At 48.1% G+C, this 27,601-nt stretch overlaps 1 protein-coding gene across 2 annotated transcripts in view; it reads left to right on the forward strand.

Moving 5' to 3' along the window:
- The window catches only part of TMEM198 (transmembrane protein 198), a 189,770-nt gene extending 162,379 nt beyond the window's left edge, over nt 1-27,391 (forward strand). The window contains exons 4-5 of one of the 2 annotated variants that reach the window (XM_069227202.1): nt 12,303-12,517; nt 22,912-27,391. In XM_069227202.1, the coding sequence (XP_069083303.1) occupies nt 12,303-12,517; nt 22,912-23,058 (362 nt within the window). In that variant the 3' untranslated portion in view covers nt 23,059-27,391. Of the gene's footprint in view, nt 1-12,302; nt 12,536-22,911 lie in introns of both variants that reach the window. The other variant, XM_069227201.1, reaches the window with a different exon arrangement.
- The last annotated feature ends 210 nt before the right edge of the window (nt 27,392-27,601 follow it).

Raw genomic sequence — 27,601 nt, forward strand, 5'->3', positions numbered from 1 at the left:
ATGATCAAGTGTTACTTAATTGTATATTTCTTTGATCCGAAGAAATGGAGGGGTCCACCACTGCTCAAATAGTTTATGGCATACCTCACTATGTTTGAGAGGGACGTGTTTCACACAGGCGATAGATGCTTCTGGGGGGAAGTATGGGGTGGATGGGGAGTTGGGGGGATGGGAGGCTGGGGTTTTGTTCCAGGGTGTGTGTTGATGTATTCTGTTACATCAGTTTGTTCGTATGTGTTAGCAAATGTGCAGGATAAGAGTGACAATGAATCGCTTGACGGAGCAGGGGTGTTCAGGCTGCAGGCAGAGAGAGGTACAGGGAGGGAGCTTTAGACCGCAAAATAGCACGTTCCGGCCCTATAGCATCTGGCAACAATAATTTTAATGGGACCCACACAGGTTATATCGTGGAACGTTAACGGTCTTTTAGATAAATTAAGCGCACAGCGGTAATTATCTTTGTGCACCGCTACCACCCAGATGTGCTCCTGCTGCAGGAGATGCACCTCGCGGGTTACCCTTTTTGGCCCGCAAGGGATTTGATAGAGTATATCATGCGGGGTTTACACGTGGATCTCAAGGCATGGCAATTCTATTGAATCGCTCATTTCCCATGGCAAGCGTACAGGTTTTGAAAGATCGGCAGGAGCGTTATGTGGCCATCACAGGAAAGGTGGAGGGTGTTACAATTAATGTGGTCAGTGCCTACGTCCCCCCGGCAGTGGTGCGGGTGACTCTTAGGGACCTGACTGAGCTGCTTCTGGAATTACCCCGGGACTCACAATGCTGGGAGGAGATTTTAATGCGGCCCGACCCGGCCATGGATGTGGCGGGTCCGCTCTCCGCCTGCAGGCACACAGCGGCGGCGGGGCTCATGGGGTGGCTTTCAGCAGCGGGACTTTGTGACGCGTGGCGGGTGTGGCATCCAAGACGGCAGCAATATACTCGCACCTCAGTCGCCCACTGTTCTCACTCTAGAATTGACTTGGTGCTCTTGGCGAGTACGGACTGCACCTCCCTTTCTCATATTGAAATCCTAGCTCGTGGGATCTCTGACCATGCCCCCCTTCGGTTTATCGTGGGCCAGGACCGGTCGGTGACCCGCCCAATGTGGCGGCTGAATGCGTGGTATCTACAGGGCAGGGAATATACTGAGCAGCTGAGGAAGGCACAGCGCAACTACTTCACAATGAACGAGAGATCTGTGGCCTTGGCTGGAACTCTGTGGGCGGCGGGTAAGGCGGTGATGCAGGTTGCAGCCAGGAGTCTGGTGCGAGAGAGGGGACATTCGAGGGCGCGTAGTATTGAGCGGCTGGAACTGCAGCTGCTGAGACTTGAACAAGAGTATGATACGAGCCCCACTGAAGGAGTGGCTCGTCAGCTCCTGTTAGTGCGCAAGGAAATCCGAGCTCAGTCTTTGGAGGCCGCAAAGCACCTATTTGGGGCTACTACTGCAAGGATTTATGGTTGGAGGGATAAAACTGGGAAACTGCTGTACTGGCTGGTTTCTCACCATCGGTCCTCTAGGATCATTCCCAAAATAGATGATGGACGGGGGTGCTGGGTAGCGAATCATGTGGACATAGCAGAAGCCTTAGCTCTGTACTATCAGGCATTGTATCGGGCGTCGGCGCTGATGGGGACGGACGAAGTTGACTGACTGCTAGATGATGTTCCCCTTCCGCGGCTGCCGAGAGTAGAGGCACAGATACTGGATGAGCCAATTGGTGCTGAGGAAATTGGAGTGGCTATTTCTGCACTGGGGATGGAGAAAACACTGGGTCCCGATGGTTTCCCCGCAGAGTACTATAAAGCGTTTAGAGAAGACTTGGTGCTGCACCTTCTAGCACTTTTTACAGAGGTGGAGCAGCGGGGATCCTTCCCGGAGGAACTGGATGTGGCCACTATTGTGGTGCTCCCCAAAACCCATCCCCTTTCATTCCAATGTGCAGATTATAGGCCGATATCGCTGATTAATAGTGAGGTTAAGATTTATGCTACGAATATTGCGGCTCGTCTTAAGAACGTCTTGCCGCAGCTAGTACACTCCGACCAATGTGGATTTATGGCAGCTCGTAGCACCCGTCACTGTATCCGCCAACTGCACGTGGCTTTGGCCGAGCGCCATCTACTGCCCCAAGACCTCGCTCTTCTGTTTATAGATTTTGAAAAAGCATTTGATTCAGTGGATTGGGGGTTTCTGTTTTCAGTGCTTCGAAGGGCCGGTTTCGGACCGAGGTTCTGCCATCTGGTGCGAGCGCTGTATGTTAACCCCTCCGCACGAGTGCGGGTAAATGGGGTTTTATCCTCAGGGTTGAGGTTCGACGGGGCACGCGGCAGGCTTGCCCTCTGTCCCCCCTTTTCTTCACCTTGGCGATTGAGCCGCTGGCTCAGATGATCTGGGTGGATCCGATTTATCCCGGATGGCGCTGGGGGCCCTCCCGGAAAGACAGGATAGCTTGTATGCTGACGATGTGCTGCTCTACATGGCGGAGCCTAGCATATCGGGCCAAAGAAGTCTCCACCTGTTACGCCGCTATGGGCAAATGTCGGGCCTCACAATGAACCCCACCGAGTCGGTGTTGGTCCTTCTGGCTCTCACGCGCAACTGCTTTGATTGGCAAGATATGATACCCTTGCGCAGGCTCAGCTTTAAATATCTGGGTGTTTGGGTGACCCTCCTGCCAGAGTTGACTTGGGCCAAAACTTTAGACCCGCACTTGGTTCATGTAAAGACGGACCTTCAGAGGTGGCAGGCATTGCCGTTAAATGTGATGGGCTGTGTGGCCCTGTACAAGATGTTGGTCTTGCCTAGGCTCCTCCATGTATTTCAGAACTTCCCCTTTACGATCCCGCGCTCTTGGTTTAGAGCATTAGAGAGCGCCACCACATTGTTTATATGGAAGGGCGCCAGACATCGAGTAGCGGCACAACACTGTCGGAGAGGAGTATATGATGGTGGCTTGGGTGCCTCAGGTCCTTATCTATATTATCTGGCGACCCAGCTGCTGGTGATCTATGACTGGTTTAACGGGGGATGGGCAGACCCGGCATATCGGGTGGAATTGGAGATATTGGGATTCCCGACCATTCTGGATGCGCTATATGGTGCACCCCTCCCCCGGTACATGGCAGCGGTAACCCGGGTGGTCTTCCTGGCGTGGCGTGGCGCGCTGCGGCACACCCGATGGAATTCGGTAATCACCCATCAAACCCCATTATGGAAGGGGACGTGGCTGCGAGAGTCAGCAGCTCTGGAGGTGTTCGTGGGGTGGGATCTGCTGGGTATATCGCTGGTGGGGGACGTTTGGAAGGGTAATGCACTGAAATCATTTCAGGAGCTGCAGACGGACTTCCAGTTGACCCAAGCGCAGTTCTTTAAATACCTACAGCTGCGACATGCCTTGCAAGAGCATTTGCCGATTACAGGCTCTCTGCCAAAATTCAGCCCGCTTGAAGCCAAGCTGCTTATGGGGAACTTGGGAGGGAAAGGTGTTTCCCAGGTTTTCAAAATGTTAGTTAACAATACTCCAGGCAACCTGAGCTCACTGAGAAGCAGATGGGAATCGGAGGTGGGGGTTCTGGATGAAGTGGAATGGATGGAGGCCCTGATGGCACCTAGGGAGCTGGCGATATCAGCAAGACTTCGTACAGTGCAATTCTACTACCTACACAGAGCCTATTTGACACCACTCAGGCTGCGCCGGGCGGGTTTGCGCTCCACGGCTCAATGTCCAAGATGTGCTGATGAGCCGGCGGACTTCTTACATATGGTCTGGACCTGTCCAGTGCTTCAGGTGTATTGGGGCAGGGTAGTTGGGGAATTAAGCCGAGTGCTTGAGATGTAGGTGCAGATGTCCGCAAAGTTTATCTTGCTGGGTGTCATGGAAGAAATGGGAGGTGCGCGAGTGAGGCGTGTGCTCGCCGGTACAGTCCTGCTGGTAGCAAGGAGAGATATTGCAGCAGCCTGGAATTCCTCTGTGGGCCCGTCGTTCCAACAATGGAGAAAGGGTGTGGACTGGTGTGAGGGGCAAGAAAAGCTGGTGTATGAAGTGAGGGGCTGTCCTCGGAAACATGGAAGGGTATGGGGGTGGTGGTTGGGAACATTGGGGTAGGCTGTGGAGATGTTTCTCGCCCCTGGGTAAAGGTCTGCAAAGCTGTCTAGTTATCAAGATGTCTCCCTGTCGATGGTCAAGAAACTATGGAAGTGGAACTCGTTGTATATTTTGTGTGAAATGTCCTGCATTTGCTCTGTTAAAACAATAAAAAGTTGTTTATCTAAAAAAAATTACCAAGAGAATGATCAAATAGTTTCACTAGGTGAGCTTGGTTCTTAGCAATCTGCTTAGCTTCCTTCTCTCTAACGGCTGCTAGAGGCTAGAGCTTGTGTATTGGCTGCTAGAGACTATTGTCCTGTCTATCGGCTTCTAGAGACTAGCTTCCTGTCTATCCCCTGCTAGAGACTAGCCTCCTGTCTGCTGGCTGCTAGAGACTATCCTCCTGTCTATTGACTGCAACAGACTAGCCTCCTGTCCATCGGCTGCTAGAGACTAGCCTTCTGTCTATTGACTGCAACATTCTAGCCTCCTGTCCATCGGCTGCAAGAGACTAGCCTCCTGTCTGTTTGCTGATAGAGACTAGCATCATGTCTGTCAGCTGACAGAAACTAGCCTCCTGTCCATCGGCTGCTAAAGACTAGCCTCCTACCTGTCGGCTGCTAGAGACTAGCGGCCTGTCCATCGACTGATAGAGACTATCCTCCTGTCTTTCGGCTTCTAAAGACTATCCTCCTGTCTATCCTCTGCTAGAGACTAGCCTCCTGTCTGCTGGCTGCTGTAGACTAGTCTCCTGTCTCTGGTCTGCTAGAGACTAGCCTCCTGCCTGTCAGCTGCTAGAGACTAGCCTCCTGTCCATCGGCTGTTAGAGACAAGCCTCCTGTCCATTGGCTGCTAGAGACTAGCCTCCTGTCTGTCAGCTGATAGAGACTAGCATTGGGTCTGCCGGCTGATAAAAACTAGCCTCCTGTCCATCGGCTACTAGAGACTATCCTCCTGCCTGTCGGCTGCTAGAGACTAGCAGCCTGTCCATCGGCTGATAGAGACTAGCCTCCTGTCCGCCAGCTGCTACAGACTATCCTCCTGTCCATCAGCTGCTAGAGACTAGCCTCCTGTCCATGGGCTGCTAGAGACTAATCTCCTGTCCATCTGCTGCTAGAGACTAGCCTCCTGTCCATCGGCTGCTAGAGACTAGTCTCCTGTCAATCGGCTGCTAGAAACTAGTCTCCTGTCCATCAGCTGCTAGAGACTAGCGTCCTGCCTGTCAGCTGCTAGAGACTAGCCTCCTGTCCATCGGCTGCTACAGACTATCCTCCTGTCCATCAGCTGCTAGAGACTATACTCCTGTCCATCGGTTGCTAGTCTCCTGTCCATCGGCTGCTAGAGACTAGCCTCCTGCCTGTCGGCTGCTAGAGACTAGCAGCCTGTTTGTCGGCTGCTAGAGACTAGCCTCCTGTCCATCAGCTGCTAGAGACTAGCCTCCTGTGTGCTAGCTGCTAGAGGCTATCCTCCTGTCCATCGGCTGCTAGACAGTAGCCTATTGTCCATCAGCTGCTAGGGACTTGCCTCCTATCTGTGGGCTGACTGAGACTAGCCTCCTGCCTGTCAGCTGCTAGAAACTAGCCTCCTGTCCATCAGTCGCTAGAGACTATCCTCCTGTTCATCAGCTCCTAGAGACTAGCCTCCTGTCGGTCGGCTGATAGAGACTAGCCTCCTGCCTGTCGGCTGCTTGGCTGATAAAGACTAGCCTCCTGTGTGCCAGCCGCTACATACTATGCTCCCGTCCATCAGCTGCTAGAGACTAGCCTCCTGTCTGTCAGCTGCTAGAGACTAGCCTCCTATCAATCAGTTGCTAGAGACTAGTCTCCTGTCCGTCAGCTGCTAGAGACTAGCCTTTGTCTGTCGGCCGCTCGAGATTAGCCTCATGTCTGTCAAGCCGATAGAAACTAGCCTACTTTCCATCGGCTGATAGAGGCTAGCCTCCTGCCTGTCGGCTGCTAAAGACTAGCGGCCTGTCCATTGGCTGATAGGGACTAACCTCCTGTCCATCAGCTGCTGGAGACTAGCCTTCTGTGTGCTAGCTGCTAGAGACTATCCTCCTGTCCATCGGCTGCTAGACAGTAGCCTATTGTCCATCGGCTGCTAGGGACTTGCCTCCTGTCTGTGAGCTGATTGAGACTAGCCTCCTGCCTGTCAGCTGCTAGAAACTAGCCTCCTGTCCATCAGTCGCTAGAGACTATCCTCTTGTCCATCAGCTCCTTGAGACTAACCTCCTGTCGGTCGGCTGATAGAGACTATCCTCCTGCCTGTCGGCTGGTAGAGACTAGCCTCCTGCCTGTCAGCTGCTAGAGACTAGCCTCCTGTCCATCGGCTGCTAGAGACTACCCTCCTGTGTGGCGACTGATAGAGACTAGCCTCCTGTCCAGCAGCTGCTAGAGACTAGCCTCCTGTCTGTCGGGTACTAGAGACTAGCTTCCTGCCTGTCAGCTGCTAGAGACAATCCTCCTGCCTGTCGGCTGCTAGAGACTAGCCTCCTGTCCATCAGCTGCTAGAGACTACCCTCCTGTGTGGCAGCTGCTGTTCATCGGCTGATAGAGACAAGCTTCCTGCCTGTTGGCTGCTAGAGACAATCCTCCTGCCCGTCAGCTGCTAGAGACTACCCTCCTGTGTGGTAGCTGCTGTTCATCAGCTGATAGAGACTAGCCTCTGGCCTGTCAGGTGATAGAGACTAGCTTCTTGCCTGCCGGCTGCTAGAGACTAGCCTCCTGTCCGTCGGCTGCTAGAGACTAGCCTCCTGTCCGTCGGCTGCTAGAGACTAGCCTCCTATCCATCAGCTGCTAGAGACTACCTTCCTGTGTGGCAGCTACTTTTCATCGGCTGATAGAGACTATCTTCCTGCCTGTCGGCTGCTGCAGACAATCCTCAAGCCCGTCGGCTGCTAGAGACTAGCCTCCTGCCCATCAGCTACTAGAAACTACCCTCCTGTGTGGTAGCTGCTGTTCATTGGCTGATAGAGACTAGCCTCCTGCCTGTCGGCTGATAGAGGCCAGCTTCTTGCCTGCCGGCTGCTAGAGACTAGCCTCCTGTCCGTTGGCTGCTAGAGACTAGTCTCCTGTCCGTCGGCTGCTACAGATTAGCCTTGAAGATCTTAGGCTCATTCTTAAGAGCCAGAATGTAAGTTTTTAAAGAGCTTTTCAGTTATACCTGCAGACATATAGGAGCCTCTTAAACAGGCTTTATAAGTATCCGGGTAGATCTAAGACCTCCTCGAAAAAAGTAACTAGTTCTTATTAATAAAGTCTCCCAAAACAAAATCTCAAGAAACAACTTTATCTACATCTGTTCATGGAGGGATGACGATGCAAGGATCTAATTGTAACCCTAATGAGATTAAGGAGTGGTCGGACATCATCCAATCATGTCCTTCTGAGGAGACAGCCAATGATGTCAGTGCTTGCACCATCAAAAGGTGGCCAGTGTGTTAGGAGGCTAAGGGAGGAGCGCCCGTAAGGTCATGAAGGGTCAGATACAGAGCAGAGAGCTGGTGAACAGGCACAGATGAGCAGCAGTGAGATGCACAAGGTAAGGGAAGAAACAGGACATGGAAGGCAAGGCATCTCTATTGTGTAAAAGAGGGAAAGAAAGCAACGACTGGACAGACTCACTCGGTACTTCTAGGGTTGTTGCACACGGGAGACTTAGAACTTATCAGAGCAGATTATTCTTACAGACAGTCACCCTGCAATGCAAACCCCAGAGAAAGAAGGCCGCAGACGTGTATCTATATCTGGACCAGAAGGAAGAAACAAAGATTGTACTTTCATACCTGAGACAAGCCCCTATATGTCCATCTAGAAACACACTGGAAATTCATTAGAAAAGTGGTTTGCAACCTGTGGTCTGTGGACTCCTGTGGGTCCATGAAGCCTTCTCAGGGGGTTCTCGACGGCTTAGAAAATTAAATAATATTAACAGATTAATGAAGTCTTTATAAATAAAGTGGCTAAATGTACAGTCGAAAAATTGTAAACGTACTGTAAATGTCAAGGAATTTGCAATTGGAAGCTAAAATTTAATTGGTATCCTCAGATTTATGCATGAGAGCAATGCAGGTGCATCAAATATAATATAGATGTGTGGCTTCAATTACATTTAGAAAAGCTCCAACCTTATTATTAGAAATTAAAAGTTTTGTTTTTTTATTTATATTTGTTTGCAAATTAAATAAAATGTGTTATGATTTGTGTATGTGTTTGATGAATGCTTGCTTCTGTATTTTTTGTGTAATGTTTAGCGTTTCAAATCATCAACAATGTTTAGGCCTGGGTACCGGCTTCCAGCAATGAATCAGTGGGGGTTCTCCGGATTCCAATAATGATTCAGTAGGGGGTACCCGGCTTCCAGCAATGAGTCAGTGGGGGTTCCCCAGATTCCAATAATGATTCGGTGAGGGTACTTGGCTTCCAGCAATGAATCAGGGGGGGTTCCCTGGATTCCAATAATGATTCGTGGGGGTACCCGGCTTCCAGCAATGAATCAGTGGGGGCTCCCCAGATTCCAATAATGATTCAGTGGGGGTACCCGGCTTCCATCAATGAGTCAGTGGGGGTTCCCCCGATTCCAATAATGATTCAGTGAGGGTCCCCGAGTTCCAGTAATGATAAAGTGGGGGGTCTACAGAGTCAAAAGGTTGGGAACCACTGCATAAGAAAATATTAATATTACCCTATCATAATTAAGGCGCTTAAGACTACATGTAACACAAGACAAAGGAAAGAGCAAAGATTGCCTCCTAGAGACCAAGAGCCAAACCCTGCAAAAAAGGAGAACAGCACACTTACCAAGCAGTAAGAGCCCTAGAGTAGAACAATGTGAGCATCGGGGGGGGCATCTGTAAATAAAAAACAAAAAACAAGCAGAGGAATAACAAGAGAGAAGGGAGACACTAGAGACTCAATGGAGCACAAGAACAGAGTCTAGAACCAGGAGCATAAGAGGAAGAGCAAGGCATCAAGGAAAAACAGGAGAACAAATAAGACAGACACAAGGGTAACAGGAGCAGTAACAGGCACCAGACATGGACTGAAAAGAGATCAGACACTGAAAAAGGGGAAGCACAAGTCATGAGCAGCGAAACCGTGGAGACTGGAGACAGAAACACAAAGAATAACCAGAGGGACAACAGGATCAAAAAGAGGGATGCGAGACAGGAAGCGAAGAGAAATGTGAGCAGGAACAGAAGTAACAAACCAGGAGCACATCAGGGATGGAGAAGCACAGGGGCTGCACTGACTGCAGACTAAGGGCAGAAAATAGAGTAAAGCAAAATGCAATACTGGCTGGAGAATCCTGCAGCAGGCTGCGCTGGGACAAGAGCCAGGCTCTGGCAGAAGAAAGCCACGACTAGATCAGCAAGCAGGTAATGAGTTCAGGCACATAGGATTCAAACAATGCATGACCAAGGAGATTCAGGCAATGGCAGCTCACAAGCAGTCCTGGCAGCATCAAGCCCAGAGCATGGTCGCAGAACTGGGCTGCATGAGGCTAGTCGAAAGTGTCTGTAACTCCATTCACGTCCTGGAAGAGAGAATCCAGTGCTGAGAAATAGCAGGGCTAGTACCAGTGACAGCATTTCACAGTGGTTACCGGATCCACACAAATTCTTAGCAGTTCCATCTCGGATCTGTGGTCCTTGGAAACAAGTGTAGGTTTTCAAGCGAGTCCAGGATTGGAGTCTTCTGCTGGTATGAAGCATATGAGGGCTTCAGATGAGTCATAAATGATGTCCAGCCTGCATTTGGTCTATGTACAGTGCCCCCAAGTACTTGAGTAATGACAGTGCTTAAGGGAATAGACATTAAGGGGCGGATTTAAGAGCCCCTAGCTCCTCTTGTGCCACATTAGCGTAATTTTATTTTTACACTAATGTGGCCCAACGAGGCCAAAATCGCTGCGCCAAATTTACAAAGTGGCGCAATGCATGCACTGCTCCACTTTCTAACCCTTTACACTATGTTATGCCTGCGTCTGGCATAATGTATGCAAAGGGATCATTCCCCTGTGAGGGGGCTGAAAAAATGGTGCAAAGAAATCTAAGAGATTTCTTTGTACCATTTATTTCAGCACTTTTAACACCTCCTCAGAGCAGGCGTGAAAAGGAGGCACACCATTATTTACAGTGGGCCTCAATGGGCTTTGCAGGATTAGCGTCAACATTTTTGACGCTAATCCTGCAAAACTCTGAACTAGCATCCAAAATTCTGACACTAGTTCCCTAACTTCCCTAATCTTAGATACAGCGTACATGTGGTGGTGTTAGGGGTGTGCTAACAGGCACAAGAAAAGTGGTGCTGCACTCGGTGCAGCACCACAGTTCTTAAATCTGGCCCTAAATTCTTTCTCCCTCCCAGGCAGCTCTCCTCAAGTATCTATCAAGATTATCTATGAAGATAATCTCTAACCCTGTATGATTTTCCTCAGTTTAGGATGATGGTCTGCAGTAGCTAAAATAGTTTTATCTAAATTGGGGTTCATCTGGAGTTTAAAATCCCGTTTTACAGCACAGTGTGTCCTTACGCACTCTGCCCTCCTACACCCACCCTCCCGTCATCTTGCTTCCTATCCTAAGGGCTTACAGAGTACCCTAGCTGGCTGCTGTGGCCAACTCTCCCAGGGTCTTCCAGGTTCTAGGGGCTCGAATTCTAATCTTTACTCTGCAGAAGACTGATAACAACCAAAGTCTGTGGGATTTTCCTTAGCATTGAGTAAGAGTTCAGTAGCTTCAACTACTGCTTTTAAAGTGGATACCTTCTCGATAAACACAGCCTCGTGCCATCCTAGAAAAAGCATCCTGCCAGTAGCTACATTCATTTCAAATCCAACTGCAAGTTCCCCATTCTTGAAAGAAGGTTATTGGTGGAACCAGAATGTCACTCCCTCTGTTACACACAGCACATGAGGTACAAGTACTAGACGTCTTAGAGGTGTTTAACAATCATCCTTCTGAAGCCACTCTACAGGATACTGGCCAAAGAATCCTGGATGATGGTTCTCCCTCCCACCGCTTGCACCATTATTCTACTCTTTGGCTTTTTCACTTGTCAAACTACAGTGCCCCAAAGACTGCAAGGTGACAACCAGCAGTTTACACAACATCAACATTACTAAATACATACAGTGTGTTTAACATTCATGCCTCTGTTTTCACCATGGTGAAGCTAAGGTTCATGTATTATGGGCTGGAGCACAATACGTTTGTTTCATCTGAAATACGACAGGCAGTGCATAGAGGCAAATGCATGTGCCTTGTGTTTTTCCAGTGAAAAGTCTCTTGCATACAGCTCCAGGTTGGGTATCGTGGCCCATCTGCAGAAGAGGAGCATGCAGCTGTGCTTTCGGTGAAAAAATTACTCTCCCTGCAGCGCTTACATTAGCAATTCTACCAAACTGTGCAGCCTGCAGTGATTACACTAACTCCTGAAGTATCCTTGTGGCCCCCTTCTGCGTCTGCACACACCCAATCATGACACTACCCCTGCTTTTCAACTTACTGTATTGTCATTCTCTTTCCTAAAGATACAGAACTTTACAATGTACAAATGTATTGTGATACAAAGTATGACTTGTGTTACTGGGCCCTGTGTGCTGGTTACTTTGCTTTCAGGGGCTACTTCTTGTGCTTTGGAGAACAGCTTGCTGGATATCCCCATAGTGCTCATAGTGCTGAGAAGCCCAGAAATCTCTGTGAAGTTTGTGTTTACGACTGTACGTTGAACCCTTTGTTTCTAGGTGCCTCCAGAGTGCATGCTGTGAAAGCTTTATATATGTATGTACATATGTTTGTAGTGTATGTGTAGTGGAAACCAACCAAAAAAAGGCAGCAGAGCAGGGTACATGGTCAAAGACAAGCATGAACCTAATGAGTGATAGGAGAGGAAGCTGGGTTGTGGACAGTTAATGCATAGTAATCTATGCAAAAATATGGTATTTTCATAGTGCAAACCTGGCCAAAAGGCGCCAGAGAACTGTACATGGTCAAAGTAGTGTTCAAAATGTAGTGTTCTTTTAAGAGGTGCATCTTCAACTCTTTACTAAACTGGAGCAACGTTGGGGCGATCCTGATGGCGACTGGGATGGTGTTCCAGATGCTGGAAGTATAGAATTAAATGGCCTGCTGGTTTGCCTTCTCTGCTGATTGTAGTTATCTGTTGGTGCATTTATTGATAGTGACTCTCTGTTCCTTTGCAGTGATTATAAGCCGCCAACAGCGGCGAGTGCAGCTGATGCGTATAAAGCAGCGCGAGGAGCGGAAGGAGAAGAAGAAGAAGAAGAAGAAGAAGCCACATCCCCACCCACACCCTCACCCGCATCCCCATCCACACAAGGCACCGTACCATCCAGAGCCGGCCTACCGCAGGAAGCCCACACCTGTTCGGCGTTTCGACGGGGACGTGCTCTCCCCTGTGAGTCCTGTTTGCAGGGTACAGATCCTTCCACGGCACCACTGTGCTGGTCTTATGTTTCCTCTGCTCTGTAGATAGAACATCTGAACTGTCTTTGCTGCCTCACACTATGTAGAACTTGTCTTTAGATGTCCAACTATCACTGTGTCCAGCTAGATCATAGACTGGGTAATTTTACAGGTTGTACTTCAGACCAGAGAGCAGATCTATGTCCCAACCTCTGACCCCATGAGAAGGACACGTCTTCATCCTTTCCTTTAACGGCAACGGTGAAGTCCCTGCACTCAAACACCATCCTCTGACTCCATCAAAGGGACACTTGACTTCAGTCAACACGCATTATTGCATAATGGTGCAAGGGAGTGTGCGTTGACACAAGTTTGCACTATGGCCAAGGGTGTGTGCATTGGCTCAAGGCAGCATGAATGTGCCAGTGCAGAGAAAGGAAATAAATGCCCAATGTTTGTAGAAATGTCACTGTTCTGCTCTCCCTTTCAAGCAACGCACTGCAGCAACTTTGGCTAACAATGTTAACAAATCTGCCCCTGAGTGTCTGAGTCTTTCCTGGATAATTACAGTAAAGCGAGGATGAAGCCGCAGCCTTCCAACTCTCACCAGTGGTCTGTGAAGGAGACATTCTTACTGTCTCTCACAGTCTATGTTTGCGACACTGCCCTCACACAGAGATGAAAAAATGAGATATTCAACCTGACCCTCTTTCCATCAAAGTGAGACGCCCCTCCTCACCAAAGCAGAAAGAAAGAAACATTCAAACTGTCCCTCACACAGTGAAGGCAAGGCACTGCCCTTACACAGGGATGAAAGAAAGATACATTTGGCTTGTTCCTCACACCTTTAGGGTGAGGCACTTCCCCTCACACTGAGATGAAAGAAATATACATTCAACCTATCCCTCGCACACCGTCAAGGTGAGGCACTACCCCTCACACTTAGCTGAAAGAAAGAGACATTCCACCAGACCCTCACACAGACAGAGTGAGACACTGCCTCTCACACTGAGATGGCAGAGACATTCAACCTGTCTCTTATGCCTTGAGGGTGAGGCCCTGTCCCTTACACTGTGAGGAAAGAAAGAGATATTTGATCTGTCCCTGACGGTCTAAAAGACCCTGCCCCTCACATTTAGGTGAAACAAAGAGACATTCGACCTGGTTTCTTGGCCTGAGGTTAGAGACACTGCCCTTCAAACTGTTTTCCAGCTCCTGAAGCATAGGGCAGTACAGACACTGAACCCGCCCCAAGGCTTCAGGGGCAGAGCGCATACTTAGTGTAAGATCTGTCCACACCAGCACTCCAGTCCGCTCTCTGCCCCATTAGAGCAGTCCCATTGGTCACTGCCCTAACTCTGCCCATTGTTCCCACTGAGCTATCCCTGCTCTTCCAAGAGCAGTCTCTGCCCTAAATGTGATGGCAGCACTCTGCAACCTGTTCCCAAGACTGGTCTGTGCTGCAGCTTGTCCCCATAGAGAACTTACTGCCCTACCCCTGCTCCTGATGAGCATTTCTTACAGTACCCTCTGCTTGTGTACAGCAACTGCACCAAATTCTGCCCTTTATCCATCACAGCGCTTTATACTATTCATTGCTGCTACAGAACAGTAGCTGCCCTGCTTCAGTTGATCACTCTCAGCTCCCATTTATCACTGTCTGCCCTTACTCCCGTTGGTCACTCCCTGCCCCCACTGATCAGCCCATGCCCCTGCTCCCATTGACCACTCTCTGTCCCTGCTCCCATTAATCACTCTCTGCTCCCATTGATCACTATCTGCTCCCATTGATCACTCTCTGTTCCCATTGATCACTCCGTGCTCCCATTGATCACTCTGCTCCCATTGATCACTCTGCTCCCATTGATCACTCTATGCTCCCACTGACCACTCTCTGCTCTCATTGATCACTCTCTGCTCCCATTGATCACTCTCTGCTCCCATTGATCACTCTCTGCTCCCATTGACCTCTCTCTGTCCCTGCTCCCATTGATCACTCTCTGCTCCCATTGATCAGTCTGTTCCCATTGATCACTCTCTGCTCCCATTGATCACTCTGTGCTCCCATTGATCACTCCGTGCTCCCATTGATCACTCTGCTCCCATTGATCACTCTATGCTCCCATTGACCACTCTCTGCTCCCATTGATCACTCTCTGGTCTCATTGATCACTCTCTGCTACCATTGACCACTCTCTGTCCCTGCTCCCATTGATCACTCTGTGCTCCCATTGATCACTCTCTGTTCCCATTGATCACTCTCTGCTCCCATTGATCACTCTCTGCTCCCATTGATCACTCTCTGCTCCCATTGATCACTCTCTGCTTCCATTGATCACTCCGTGCTCCCATTGATCACTCTGCTCCCATTGATCACTCTATGCTCCCACTGACCACTCTCTGCTCCCATTGATCACTCTCTGCTCCCATTGATCACTCTCTGCTCCCATTGATCACTCTCTGCTCCCATTGACCACTCTCTGTCCCTGCTCCCATTGATCACTCTGTGCTCCCATTGATCACTCTCTGCCCCCATTGATCACTCTCTGCCCCCATTGATCACTCTCTGCTACCATTGATCACTCTCTGCTCCCATTGATCACTCTCTGCTCCCATTGATCACTCTCTGCTTCCATTGATCACTCTCTGCTCCCATTGACCACTCTCTGTCCCTGCTCCCATTGATCACTCTCTGTTCCCATTGATCACTCTCTGTTCCCATTGATCACTCTCTGCTCCCATTGATCACTCTGCTCCCATTGATCACTCTGCTCCCATTGATCACTCTATGCTCCCACTGACCACACTCTGCTCCCATTGATCACTCTCTGCTCCCATTGACCACTCTCTGTCCCTGCTCCCATTGATCACTCTCTGTTCCCATTGATCACTCTCTGCTCCCATTGATCACTCTCTGCTCTCATTGGTCACTCTTTGCCCCTGCTCCAGTTGATCACTTTCTGCTCCCATTGAGCACTCTCTGCCCCCGCTTGCACTGACCATTTCTGCCCCGGTAACTCTCTGTCCCTGCTCCCATTGATTACTCTCCTCTCTGCTCCGTCATTCTCCTCTCTGCTCCTGTTGACCAGTCCCTGCCTCACCTCCCACTGATCACTCTCTGCCCTTTTCTCACTGATCATAAGGCATGCCCCATTGACACGTATTCGTATCACTCCAGAGTGGGCAGGTCATCCATAGTACACACTGCTTTTGGAAATGTCCAAACACTTTCATCAAGAACGTGCCTTACGTCTGGATTTGGTCACTCAGCATCAGTGTCAACTTCCCCACCTCACTCTTGAATCCCTCAGTCTAGCAATTTGCCACCTGAGCTCTTAGAGTTTGGATATTTGCAGCTTCCACAAGAATCTATGCAAATCTTAAAGGAAGCCAAAAGGCTGCTCCTAGGTCCTCAAATGTTTTTTACTGTCAGTGAAAACCTGCATGCCCCATTTCTAAGGTGGCAAGAGTTTGTTAACAAAAGACAAGTTTGTCTGTGGATCCCAGAGTTAGGCGATAAGGGGACCCCCTGGCACTACCGCAGTACAAAAGCTATCCAAGCTGAGACAAGACCCACATTAATGTTTTCATACACAGGGATCCAATGGAGATCATGTTGTGAGGTGGCTGAAGCACATTTGCAGAGATCTGCAGTAATGCCCTTACAGTACACAGACTTACAATGCTTTGTATTTTTACATATTCACTTACCCATTTATGGGGAAACCACAGTCTACGGTGGAATCTGTGTCCTAGTGTGTTGTGGGTTTTAAGAAGTCATCACCTCAAAACATAAAGCACTTCTTAAAAGAAAAAAAGCGAAAGTATCCAAAACATAGATGGCAGGAGAGTGCACAGCCCATGTTCTACACCACTACATTCATTTTGCCATTTTTTGTGCTTCTTTTGGGCACTTTGTGTCCAAATACTGTCCACTGTTCCCACAGAGCACTCTGCCACTATTCTGTCTCATCGAGTACTCTGCCCAACATTTGTGCTTTTCCGCTATAAAGTATTCTGCCCAAGGATGATCCACTGGTGTATATTCATCTAGAAGTGGAAGACAGCAAGTAACGAAGAACTGGGTAAGGGAAGGGTCTGCGGTGCCAGGCAAACATGGCTAGGAGGTAAGACTGAGTGGAGCCAGGCTTGGAGGCGGAGAATCAACAGAAGATACCAAAGAATATATCTGAATGCAAAGAGGCAAATGAAGGAAAGAAACAAGAGGTGGTAAACAAAAAGAAGGAATGTAAGGAAATAATGTATTACTCATAAGCACTCAATCCTAAAGCCAACAGAGCACTAGAGAATACAAAGAGGGAGCAAACATATGTCTACATAGCAATGACAAAATAGTACAAATAAGAATAAAAGAGAAAAGCAAGGAAACTATGAAGAGAGAACAAAATGGAATAAAAAAGAGAGCACAAGAGAATCCAGAGACATACAAAAAGTGACCATACACATTAAAAGAAAGAGGATAGAAACAGAAAACAAACATGAATAGGAAAAGAGCAGATTAAGATACAAAGAAAGCAGAAAAGAGAATAAAACAAGTTATCAAATTAAAATACTGATAGACCATCAGAACCTGCATATGTGGTGGTAAAATTAAAGCACTGGACGATCAGTTATTGGGCTGCTGTGTGATTGTTGAGTTCTGTGCTTTAGCACCCCCATGTTACTCTCTGAGAAACCTGTGACTGCCCCCCATCACTAGCACTGGAAGCCACATGCTGTGTGCAGAGCTATAGTAGGATGGACCGAGCCCCACAGCTAAGGCGCAGTAGCCCCTGCTTCCCCCATGGCCCTCTGAATGGGGCCTGATAATTGGCAGAAAGTAGTGAGATTATCTGCAACAGCCAGTTCCAAGTTGCACACCTTACAACCTGCACAGTAACATGAGAGACACAAGGGTGGCTGAGGTAGGCCTCGACACTCTGGGCCAAATTCACCAAGAGCCTCTGCACTCGTGGCGGGATCCCCACAATGAGAAACCGTAGTGCAGAGATCGTCACGTGTGCGGAACACTCTTTGTGAATCGCACCCTCTGTCTTTAGATTAGTTGAGGGATCTATGTTGAAAGGGTGTAGGAGTCCCAGGGACAAGAACAGAGGGGTCCTTATGAGTTAGAGGCCATTTAGAGAAACTGGATAAGTCAGGAGAGAAGAAACTGTAATGGGAACTCAGGGAAGCAAAGTGCTGTCTTAGCTGCTTAGCAGAGGTTTCTCCGAGGCACACCCAAACATGCTCACACATTTGCATCACATTCCGCCTGATTTCAAGGTTATAGCTGTCACCAACTCCAGGAGTTAGTTCTTGAGAGGGTCGTCTGAAATCCCCAACCTGCTCTTGGCTCTCCAGAAAGCCAAGACTACAGGAGCCTAGGTCAGAGACTTTGAGATGGAGATGTTGAGATTAGCTTGACAGGACAAGAGGAAAGGATGTGGAAGAGACAGATGGGTTGGACCTGAGAGGAGAAAAGAAGGGAAAGTGAAACGAGAAAGGGAGAGAATTAGAAAGAGAGAGAGTACTCTTAGAGAAGGAAAATCTCCAGGTGACAGCGAAGACAGCTTTATCTGAAACAGCGTCTCGACCTTCAACTCTGTAGGTGTGCCACGGTTCCAGGCATGCTTATGCACCTGTATGTGGAAGACCAGGATATTCTGGAATGGTTTGTGATTTTAAGATCACTTGCGGAGCACAGTCTTGGAATGAAGTGTTTACTGGGGGCACTTTAATGAGTTGCTTGCCCATAGAAGGACATCAGTCATTTTTTGGATACCTATAAGTCATTAGTTGAACTTAGAGTGGAGCGAAGGAAGGGAGCTCTGACCAGACAGCTAAGGCTGTAGTCAGCTCAGTATCGTCAGACATTCAAAGAAAGCAAGGCAGAAGACACTGTGGTGTGATGAGCAGGTGAGAGGGATGAGATCTAATGTTTTCAACCAATTAAGAATAACAGAGCAACTCAAGGATGAGAGTAACTCAAGGAATACATGTCAGACAAAAGAAAAGGAATCCAAGAACCTTGCAGTGTTGGCTGGCTGGCTAACAGCATAACTAAATGCCTGGAGCTGTATGGATCTAAGCTAATGGGAGGCAACCACTCGTAAAAAAAACTGGTTCCACACTGTAGGGGAAGGGTCAGGTCAATGCCAACGCATCCAGGGGAGCATACCAAAAGGGGATTTGTTTACCTGTCAAGTACAGAAAGATAAGGGAGGACAGGAAGATTCTTCCAAACCCAAGTAATTACTTGTTGTAGATGTCACAAGGAGGGGCATGCCCTGAGAGACTTGGAGGTGAAAGACCCTGTACCGATGCATCCATGATTATGATACATGTTTGTTGGCTCATGGTGAATGCACCCAAGAGGACCTGTGACACTAAACCTGCAAGTGGCTCATGGTGAACGGACCAAAGAGGACCTGTGACACTCAATCTGGTAGCGATGGACACTTGGGAAGAGGACCCAGATGCTTCTAAGTACATCTATGAAAATACCACTTTGTTTTATTAGCTAGCAATAATGAGAAGAATGCTCCTTCCAGGGATACAGGTGCTTACAGGACTATCGTTGAGAGGACATGTCAATGGCACAGGCTTGATAGGCATAGAGTACCTGATTGCCCAAAATTAGTTACAAATGAAGGGTGTGACTGAAGCATGGTGCTGGATGTCGCTTGGGGAAGACTTTGATTGTCCCTATTTTAACAAGGACCAGAAACCTACATTGCTTAGATGACGACAGCTGTGTTAAACAGGTCCCAGGCTGCATGTAACTCTCAGGAAGAGATTGGGCCAATTCCATATTTGCAAGGACCAGTGATCAGGACAGACTCTTTGAGAAGGCACTGAATGTGCAGCTATTGTCCCAGCTCCAGAAGAAGGAGCGGATGAGTTACCCAAAGCAAACCAGGTATTGGCATCTGGGTCACTGCCAGGGCTATTGGGTTTGTGCGTTACGGGAGGACCTACCAGGAAGGAATCCCAGCAGGCACAAGTTGCATGCTCCACCCTTGTGGGACTTGCAAAAGAGGCCCAGGAGGTTAGCAAGGGATGCTTGGAAGAAGCGCTGGGAAGATGGACTGTTATATTGTATGCCTGTGCATCCTCTGCCAGGAACCAATAACAAGCTTTTAATTCATATGGAGGAATGTCCTGTAGTCCAAGGACCACAGGGTGCCCTTAGTAGGACACTTGGGTATAAAGCAGATCCTGGATAGGTCGGTCTCTTTATTCTGCAGGCCAGGGTTGTGCAGCGACACAGTGAGGTTCTGTTGAACCTGTCCTACTTTCCAGTCGAGTGGTAAGTCAGAACATAAGACCTACGACCCATGAGGGTAAGAGGGTGTTGGCACTGAAATTTATTTGTAGCTTTGGAGGATAAGTGGTGCATGCCATACAAGGTTGCAGAGGAATGCTACATGCTGGACACAGCTACCATAAGGGAGCATAAATGTTATTCCATCTGAACTGGCTTAGGCCATTCTTCCGAAGAAGTTTCACAGTAAGCATTTCGGCAGTTACAGAAGAGGTCAAGGAAGACAGTGAGTCTTGACCAATTGAACAGTAATGAGAAGGATGGTTCTTCGTAGGGGTACAACTTGCCCCCTACCTACTGAGTAGCAAAGAGAGTCTCGAGAGATGCTAGGACGATTTTCCCCTATCTTTTTGCTGACTCTAGGGTTGACACATGCCAGTGTGCATGATGGAGCCCTGGGGGAGAGCTTGCCAGTGAAGAGCATGGTTTACAGGATATCTGACTCATTCCAGGAGGTTTGCAAAGCAGAGGATGCCAAGATGGTAGACTTGATGATTAAGCATTCCTGTAGTCATTGGGTATCACTGGACAGTATTATCGATGTCCAGGCAAGGATCCATAGACTTGCATTTTTGTGACTACCAGGTCCTCATTTAAGTGACCAATATGGATTCCTAGGACTAATGACTTAGTTAACTGGCTGGGTACTGCTCACTACTTGAGTTCCTTTGATCTGACCAATAGTTAATGGCAGATTGCTTAAGCACCTATTCTCAAGGAAAAGACTACATTAATTTTTGCTGTCAGGGCAGGAACAGTTCTGCATGACCTACTCGTTGACATTCATCTTTAGCATTGTGTGGGAAGACACCAGAGGCACCTAGAGCAGGTGTTGGTCATGATACAGGGAGTGAAACTGACCATTAGGTAACCAAGTGCCACAAGGTCCAGTCTTCTGTAGTTTACCCAGGGCATCGGGAATGCAATGGGAAGATCCGAATGTTGGACGCCAAGGTCTAGTCTTTGATGGAGTGGGAGGTTTCCATCACCCAGACTCAAGTGAGAGCCTTCTTAAGACTCACTGGATAGCAGGTAAACTTTGTGGTCAACTATAGACCATTGTGGTGTCCCAGACAATCTTACCATCCAAGAACCACCCTTGGAAAGGGATTTGGATTGCAGAGTGTCAGACTGCTTTCAAAAACCTGAAGACAGTGGTATGTAATGCACCTCTGTTGAAGGATCCTGTATATGGTCAGCCCTGCAATGCACAGGTACCTCAGATAGGGGAGTTGGAGCAGTACTGGCTCAACTTAAAAAGAGGGGTAGAGAGCATCCAGTGGCCTGTATCAGCCAAAGGCTACTTCCTAAGGAGCAGAACTGGATGACCATTGAAAAAGAATACTTTGTGATAGGTGGGCCCTGAAGATGCTCCAACCTTACCTTTTGGGTACAAAGTTCCTCTTCCAGACAGATCACAAGCCAATCAAGTGGTTGATGACAATGAAGGGTGGGTACCACAAATTATTGACTTTCCTCTATCTTATTATAAGGCCTACTTTTCATAATGGAGCACAAAGCCAAAGTGGAATTGCAGATAGATATTCCCACCGGTTTTGCAGATCCTGCAAATGGTGTAGTAAGGTTTTGGATAGTCTGATCTGGAAGAGAGTCTTTTGTTACAATGTCGGAGTAATCTTACCAGACCTGCTGTTGTTCCCATCTCAATAAAGGACATCCTAACTTCTTGAGGACCCAGTGATAAGATTTCCTCAAGATGCCAGGCCTGTAAAAGACATCCTTAATTCTTGAGGACCCAGTGATTAGATTTCCTCAAGATGGCAGGTCTGGTAAAGACATCCTGACATCTTGAGGACCCAATGATGCTATTTCCTCATGGGACCAGGTCTGTCAGGTTACACTTGCATCTAATGGAGTTTTGAAGACCAGACATCCGATCCTTGCTTCTATGGGATGCTAAGGACCCTCCCTTGATACATTGCTCGTGTCGTTTGCAGGTGCAGAGAATCAACATAGATGGCCCAGAGGCCAAACCTGAAGATGTGCATCTTCCCATCATCTTCAAGAGGGGCATGCCTAGCCTTAGCCACCAGGCCTATCTTGTGGCCAGGGACTGTGAGCCACTGACCAAGTAAACTCCACAGAATAAAGCCAAGGGAAGTAGAAGTTTGGTTCCAAATATGAATCCTTCCCATGGAAATGATCTAGAAAAGTAACTAAATAGGCAGCAAATAAATAGAAGGGCATAAAACTAGAGTGAATGAATGAGAAGGAGAATTACGCAGAGTAGAATTGAACTATGAAGTGGAGGATCTAAAGAAACTTCAAACCAGAGGCACCACAAGTACCACAGTTGGGATGAATCAGACCGAGAATGTAGCAACAATGGAACCACACAACGAGGGAATACATTAAGAACAGAGGGCATGAAGCAGAGAAATAAAGAACCTGAAATGGAATGAATGAGAAAGGGAATGCAGCAGTGAAAGAGTGATGTAGATAAAATAAACTAGACATGGTCTCGCCTAGAGAGGAAAAGAACAAGGGAGAAAATGAATCAGTGGGAAAGAATCCAGGAATGGGCTGCCTAGGTACATATCAAGTCAAAAACAGAATGGAAGAGGAAGAGAGCAGGTTAGACAAGTAATGCACCAGAGAGGAACTTAACTAGAGCAAATGAACTGTGATGCAATCACCAAGTGATGTAATAAACGAAGGAGGCAGTGATCCAGGGAGGGTAAAAATCAGACTCTAGTGATATCATGAATCAGAGGAAGTCAACTACTGAATTTTAGACCTAGACAAGAAATGAGCCTGGCAGGCCATTAAATCAGAGATGGAATGGACAGAAAGAAACTCCACCAGAGGGATCTGTAATGTAAAATAATACATCAGACAAGGAATGAACTGTGGAGAGGACCAACTAGAGAGATCGACCCTGTGAGGGAACAGCAGGTTGTAAGCTGGGTCAATAGGTTCAGACGACGAGGTTTACTTAGATGGAGGAAGGATGCAGGGTGGTGGGTGGGTGGTGGGGTGGGGGTAATACCTTTTCAGATTTGTGGGCCTCACATGTCTTTTTTTGTTGTCTTTCCTAGAGCTACATCCAGCACTTCCGTGAGCGTCAGACAGGCCCATCGATGAGTGGCGTGATCGCTGGGACCCATGCGGTGGTAGATCTGGACTACGACTGCGGTTCCACTGTCCCACTGACTGCAGGCTCTGGCCCCGCCGTCCGGGTATAACCCAAGGAGAAGTACTGGACCTGGATGTATGGACAGAGCCTTTCCCCGTGGACATCCTTGCAGAAGAACAGCATGTCAGGGATGGCTAATGCAAGGAGCTTGGCTGAACCAGAGCATGGTCTAGCCCGGCAGGAGAAGGTGCCTGGAGATGCGGCAGTGTCACAACAGTAAAAAATGATACCTTGTATTAAGAGAAGAACAGGGCCATGCAAAAATGGAATCATGCCTGGAGAGAGGGTTGTAACAGAGCAACAATGAGATACTGTCTGAAGACAGACCCAGGGATGAGCAATGCTGGAAGTATGTCAGGAGCCAGGCACAGGGCTGGGTTGACAGCGAGATCATGTCTGAAGAGCAGAAGAGGGCTGACCAGAATCCGAGCTATAGTCCATCAGCATTGGTATGCTCTCTGATGACATGACTAAAGCCAAGCTATGTTAAGATTAGACCTGGAGCCATAACCAGGGCACAGCAACGGTGGGATTCTTCTGGACAGATTACTTCGGCTGAGCAATTATGCCATTATCTCTGGGAGATTACCATCAGTGAGGAGAGATGGAGTCCTCTCTGGTGGAATTTCAGAAGCTGACTAACAAATGCATACTATGTCACCAGGAATGGGAAATTATGTTGTTCAATGCTGACTGGTGGGATTCTCATGGCCGAGCCATCGTGTCATCCTATGCAGAAAGATCTCCTGCTCTGCACGATGTTGGGAATCTGACTGAGAAAATCATGAGGGCTGTGAAAAGATGGGATGCATTGTGGAAAAACCACACATGCTGCACAGCGATGGGAACCTGTCTGAGACTATGCAGAGATCGGATCCATTGTGGAAAGACCTCACGTCTTGCTCAGCGATGGGAACCTGCCTGAGACTATGCAGAGATCGGATCCATTGTGGAAAGACCTCACGTCTTGCTCAGCGATGGGAACCTGCCTGAGACTATGCAGAGATCGGATCCATTGTGGAAAGATCGTGTATGCTGCACAGCGATGGGAACATGCCCGAGACAATGCAGAGATGGGATCCATTGTGGAAAGATCTCCTGTGCTGCATTGTGTTGGGATCACTAGGGATGTGCAATGATGGAAACAGATCACAATAACTGCAATGATGGTATCTTATTTGGAGATATTTAGAAGGGGCAGGATTAGTGGGTTCTAAAGGGAGAGGATATCAGATCTGCACAAATATTACATGTGATCCTGTTGAGTGAGAACTCTAAAACTAATCAATTATTACGTCTAATCTACAGAGTTCACCAAGCCAATTACTCTTGGGATCTGATGTGAAGATTGTACCAAAACTAACCCAACAGTTGTATCATTTATGGACAGATTTCTAGAGGACAGCAAAGACAGGATCATGGTTGAAGAAAGTGACAGGGCTAACCAATGACATGTTCTCATTTAGACTATTTACAGGGGTGGAGATGTAGTCTTGAGAGATCACCAGAGCTGAACATTAGATGGACCATGTCTGGGAGGATGTACAGTGATTGTCAGTGTTGGTGAATCTTTGTGTGGTGGAACTGGCTGCCACAGGCACTCTCCATGGAGATCTCTCCTGGGCTGGTCACCAGTTGGACACTGATTGGAGATGTATCCACTGCTGGTCAGGAGTCGAACTTTGTATGTAGATATCTCAAAGCCTCGTAATGGACAGGGCCTGAGGGTGGAGATATCTTGAGGGATGATGAACATTTGGGCTTTTGTTTGAAATATCTCAATAGTTGAGAAGAAGCTGGGGTCTGGATGGGAAACGCTCCAGTCCTTATCAGGAGTTGGACATTGAATGGAGATCTTTACAGCTCTGCTCAAGTGATGGAAAATGGTTGGACATATTTCAAGGCGTTGGCAGTAGTGGGACCTCAGAAGGGGTCATCTCCAGGAATGGTCAGAAGTTGAACTTTAAATGGAGATATCTCAATGGCTAGCCAGAGTGAGGTTATGGATGATGATGTCTCCAGGAATGGTCTCCGTTGGGTTTGGTTTGGGGAGGGAAGATACAGTAGCCACCGTTGTGGGTACCTAGGAGAAACAGGACACAGATGGGCAGGATAGCCTTTTATGACTTACGTGCTCTCCCTCATCTTGATGCTCAGTCTGAAATATCTGCTTTGTTCCCTTTGAGATCCAGGCATTGAACAGGGTTGAGTGTTAAGGGAGACACCACCAATAGCTTGAAATTCTCCTGAGAAGCTCAGGGAACCAAACTTTAGCATGCCACAGGTTGCATTGCTCCATGGGTGGGTTGATGTATGAGGAGCATTGTGCCTGCACACCAGGACTAGGTGATGTCCCAAACCATTGGGAGGGAAGAGATTGGTAAAAGGCCCTGGCCTTCGGGTCAGCAGATCCCGTGCGATCTTCTGCAGGTCACTCTATCCCCTGTGCCTCAGTTAACTGAATTGTATTTTGTTAGTGCTTAGACACTGCCTGGGCCAGTAAGAAGCACTTTTTGAAGAGCTGGGTGGGTTGTGTTTTTTTAAAGATGTTGTCTTTTTGTACTGTGTGGTCAAGAAAGTGAGCTACGATTGCTGTAACCTATCCCCAGAAAATGCATGTCTTGCTGCCAAGAGGTGTCTTCAAACATTTTGCTGTTCCCCCAAAATCCTCAAAGGACTTGAAAGAATGGGAGAGAGAGCAAGAGAGTGAGAGATAGATAGAGAGAGAGAGAGATGGAAAGTGCCTTTTTGTGCACTTGCATGAGCTGTGAGCAGGTGACAGAATGAGGTGGTCATGTCGACTGAGGGTGGGATATCTCAGGCTCCATTTTCCTCAGCTGAGCAGCGGCTGAGTATCTCTGGCCTCTTATTCCTTGTCCCGGTGGTAAGGGTTGCCCAGTACTCGTTGACACAAGCTACCTTCCATTCCCATTCTGATTGTAACACTCCTAGGCAAAACGCTTGCCTGGAAAGCCCATTGTGTTTTAAAGATAAAACCTGCATCAGTATACACTTTTGGGCTCACACAACAGGCCGTAGACATGAGGTCCAACAAACCTGTGACCAAGAAACCTTGCATGCACATAAAATAATACAAAAGAGACGGCACAGACTCAGAGCACCGCTGCCTCAGCAGACCTTCAGGGAGTGAGGAGGATCATAGCAAAGCACCTTAGCTACAGGAAACACAAGTCCTGTTAGTCCATGTAACCATGACAGGAAGTGCAGACGTCTGACCCCACCCCTCTTAAAGGCCCAGTGAAGTATCAGCTGCATTACCTGTTTCAGGGAGGTTTATACTTTCAGGAAGAGGACTTCCCAGGCAGTAGGAAGGGAACATCTTCTCCCAGATGTACTGGAGGTAAGAGGCCAGTTTCTCTCAGGAAGATCATATAACTTAAGAAATGTCTGAGAGAAGAGCCAAGAAGTTTGTCTTGAGCCACAGCTCCACCCTTGTAAAAGGTCCAACCTCTCCGTTTTGGATCTAAGAGATGTCATGTAAGATTTGCACATGGCAATCCTAATATTGACAAGTGTGGCTCTTAAATATCATCTCTTGGATGTCCCAGGTCTAGACTCTAGCTTACAATGCACTGAAACCCCAAGCAGCAGGCTCTAGGCAAAGGACTGTCCAGGACTGAATCACATTGCTCTCCCATTGTCTCAGGAGTCCCAGATATGCTCCAAAGCATGTCCTCCCCATGGATTTCTGCTGTCTCTGGGCACTTCCAGGAGGGCAGGAACTCGGCAGGAAGTTAGATGTATAGGTAGGGTGTGCCTTCAGTGGAGAATACAGTTATGTGGAGTACCTTGGGAACACCCTTGTCATACCCCTACTTTTGCAAAAATGGCAGGAAAGTCTAATGTTGTCTCATACCAAGCCCTGCCTCAGAGCCAGTGGTTCACAATAGAGTGATGTGCCCACTCAAGATCATGTTACAAGAAAAATAGGCAAAGTGTGCCCAAAAATGCCCAGAGGGGCCAGCTGGTGGAAAACCCCCTCTTCCTTCCCGCGGTTGCAAACTACACTAGCCTCTCTGACTACAAAACATGGCAACACCTCAGCCAATGAAGGCAGGCATGTAATGACCCACAATTCTGCATTCGCGTGACAACCACAAATAATGTATTCCTGTGACTTCTTTCAATTACGTGGTGAAGTATGTAACCCTTTGTAAGAGTGCAGTCATGTGACTAGCATGATCATAAGTCAAATTTCTTCCTGTTTTTGCCTCACGAGGCAGATCTGATAAGCCTTATACACACAGGTCAAAAAAAGGGAAAATGGTTTCTGTTCAGATAAAATCTTCATCTTTTCAGGGTATCTCGCCCATCTGCTGACTGACATCGCACTAATTGTCCACCAAGTACCAACTGCAGGCAAATTAAAAAAAATTCAGGATACTCTGTTACAATTGTCTCAAATCGGAGCACTTTTTCTTCCTCAAGCACAGCCATATTAGAAGAAGAATCCTTCATTCTCTTCCCATCCTCTGCCATGATAGAAGGACTCCTTGTTCTTCTCCAGGAGCAGCCATCTTTGAAGGATAGTCCATTCTCCTCCCACAAGCAGCTGCGTTAGGAGGACACTT

The sequence above is a fragment of the Pleurodeles waltl genome, chromosome 3_2 (genome assembly GCF_031143425.1).
Source record: "Pleurodeles waltl isolate 20211129_DDA chromosome 3_2, aPleWal1.hap1.20221129, whole genome shotgun sequence".
In the NCBI taxonomy this organism is placed as follows: Eukaryota; Metazoa; Chordata; class Amphibia; order Caudata; family Salamandridae; genus Pleurodeles; species Pleurodeles waltl.